The sequence below is a fragment of the Carya illinoinensis genome, chromosome 5 (assembly GCF_018687715.1).
Source record: "Carya illinoinensis cultivar Pawnee chromosome 5, C.illinoinensisPawnee_v1, whole genome shotgun sequence".
Classification (NCBI taxonomy): Eukaryota; Viridiplantae; Streptophyta; class Magnoliopsida; order Fagales; family Juglandaceae; genus Carya; species Carya illinoinensis.
In genome coordinates, this window is record NC_056756.1 from 44,620,978 (window position 1) to 44,623,352 (window position 2,375).

Sequence of the window (2,375 nt, forward strand, 5' to 3'; positions counted from 1 at the left end):
AGAGAAGCAGATCGGTGGCTTCGGCAGATGGGGATGGAAGTGTGAACACTCATAATATAGTCAAAAAGCTGAGACAAATTTGAAACCATCAAAGTTCAAAATTGGAACAATGTAGCTGTACGTGTAAGACATTTATTGGTCCCGAGATGTCGATTGAACATGCGAACGTCATAATTACAACCTGGATGCACGATATCACTGACGTTACGATTTAAAAAATGTAAGTGTGGTTAGACTGAGATAATTAAGATAATATTCGTGGTTAAGCAACATAATCAAGGCTCGGAGCTCTTATATAATGGGAAGCCAACTTCGGGTGTAAAACAGAGTGGCTCTGGGTGAGGTATTCACTGCAAAAAGAGAGAAAAAAATTCGTAAAGAAAAAGTCTCTGCGCAATTGTAACTGTAATTGTTCATCATCTTCTTGATCCTTTCTCCCCCCCTCTGTAACGCCCCGCTTCTCTGAATCCCTTTCTGTTAATCATCTGTCTTTCAAGTTCTGATTTTTGGGTTTGTTTTAAATTTGGTCAAAAGAAGCAAACTTAGAAAGATTTTTCGAAAGCCAGGTGTTTTCAGAATCGAGATCCAGGTTTTTCTTTTAAATTTTCTGGTAAATTTTGTTGGTTTTCTTTTTTTAACTTTTGTCTGATTTTCATATCGGCTTCGAGGGTTGTTTTTGATCCCTCGACAGTTGGTGTTTTAAGCTCTGGGAGTGGTAGAGGTTGTCTATTTTAAACCTCTTCGATCTTTCTCTGTAGAAAAATTTCTAATTTTATTTTTGTGTTCTTCTGTGGAATCAAAGCCTGCTCTTTAGTTTTGGTAAGAAACAGGTTTTTTTTCTTAGATCTTCTTCGTATTAATTTAGGATTTGATAACTATTACTCGAGATTTGAATTTCTGTTCAGTGTTGAAGGCATGGCAGCTACAGCAGATTTCTACAGTAGCGGACATAGTCAGTCATCCTCCTATGGAGGAGAGCTAATGGAAGCACTGGGACCTTATATGAAAAGTGCTTCCTCATCAACAATCACCAGCTCTTCCTCTACAAACCAATATCCTTCCTCTACTTCTTCATCACCTTATGTCCCTTCTACTTCTTGTACCTCTTCCCCTTCTGATTACGACTTCCAGTTCTTATCCTCTCACTCCGTCCCAACCCAGCTCGGTTTTTACCCCGATGGTTGCTCCACCTCGCCGAACCCTATGTTTTCAGACGGGATCTCGACCCAAAACGGTGTAGGTTTTGAGCAACAGGCACCACTTGGGCTGAACCAGCTAACACCATCTCAGATCCTCCAGATCCAAGCTCAGATCCAGCTCCAAAACCAGAACTCTTACCCTCAAAACCATTCGTTGCCTCAGCAAGATGGTAGCGGAACCCTTGGTTTTCTGGGTCTTAAACCGATTGCAATGAAGCATGTGGTTTCTACTCCAAAACCCACCAAGCTCTACAGAGGGGTTAGGCAGCGACATTGGGGGAAGTGGGTCGCCGAGATTCGTCTCCCGAAGAACCGTACCCGGCTGTGGCTCGGCACCTTCGACACCGCCGAAGAAGCCGCCTTAGCCTACGACAGAGCTGCGTATAAGCTCCGCGGAGACTTCGCCAGGCTCAATTTCCCCAATCTCCGCCACCAAGTTGATTACCAGCCTCTTCATTCCTCGGTGGACGCGAAGCTCGAAGCCATTTGTGAAAGCTTGGCCAGCTCGCAGAAACAGGGCAAGGGAGAGAAGCGAGTTCGTTCGAGCAGAAAATCGAAGCAAACCGAACCCGAGTCTGTTGGCGAGGCGGAGTCCAAGAGTTCGGAGAACTGTCCTAAGGTGGAGACATCCTCGTCGCCGGTGATGACCGAGAGCGACGGGTCCGCAGGGTCTTCACCTTTGTCAGATCTTACGTTTCCGGACTCCGATGAGCCGCAGTGGGATGTAGCTGCGGAGAATTTCTTGTTGGAAAAGTACCCTTCGTACGAGATTGATTGGGCATCTATTTTAGCTTAATTTCAATTTCCATGTTGATATTCCTGCCTCCAATTGTAGCTTTTGTATTTTTTTTGGGTTTTGGGATAGTCCTTGTCCATGGATAGTGGGTTAGATAGTAGTTTATCTCAGGTAGCTGCTGCAATGGAGTTTTTGGCAGTTGCAGGGCTACTCTTTAGGATTTGTAATATTAGGTCTGCTGAATAATTCAATTTGTAACCCTCTCCACCATGGTCGGCTTGTTTTTTTCTTGCTAAAAAGATCATATGGGGGGGAAAGCTAGCTAGTCTGTTGATTATGAGTCTTTCGTGTTGGTGGTGTCACTAAATCTAGTTCTGTAATTGAATTCTAGTTCATCATTATATGTGAAGAATTAGGAAACTGATTAGATCTTGCTTTTA

The 2,375-nt window shown here is 43.7% G+C and overlaps 1 protein-coding gene across 1 annotated transcript; it reads left to right on the plus strand.

Annotated features, from left to right (window-relative positions):
• Window positions 1–307: 307 nt before the first annotated feature.
• On the plus strand, window positions 308–2,375 carry LOC122310615 (ethylene-responsive transcription factor RAP2-13-like). The gene has a single exon (XM_043124678.1). It carries the CDS (start codon window positions 916–918, stop codon window positions 1,993–1,995), a length of 1,080 nt encoding a protein of 359 aa, XP_042980612.1. The 5' UTR covers window positions 308–915; the 3' UTR covers window positions 1,996–2,375.

Coding starts and splice junctions, on each gene's coding strand:
- LOC122310615 (XM_043124678.1), top strand. CDS start 916: ATGGCAGCTACAGCAGATTTCTACAGTAGCGGACATAGTCAGTCATCC.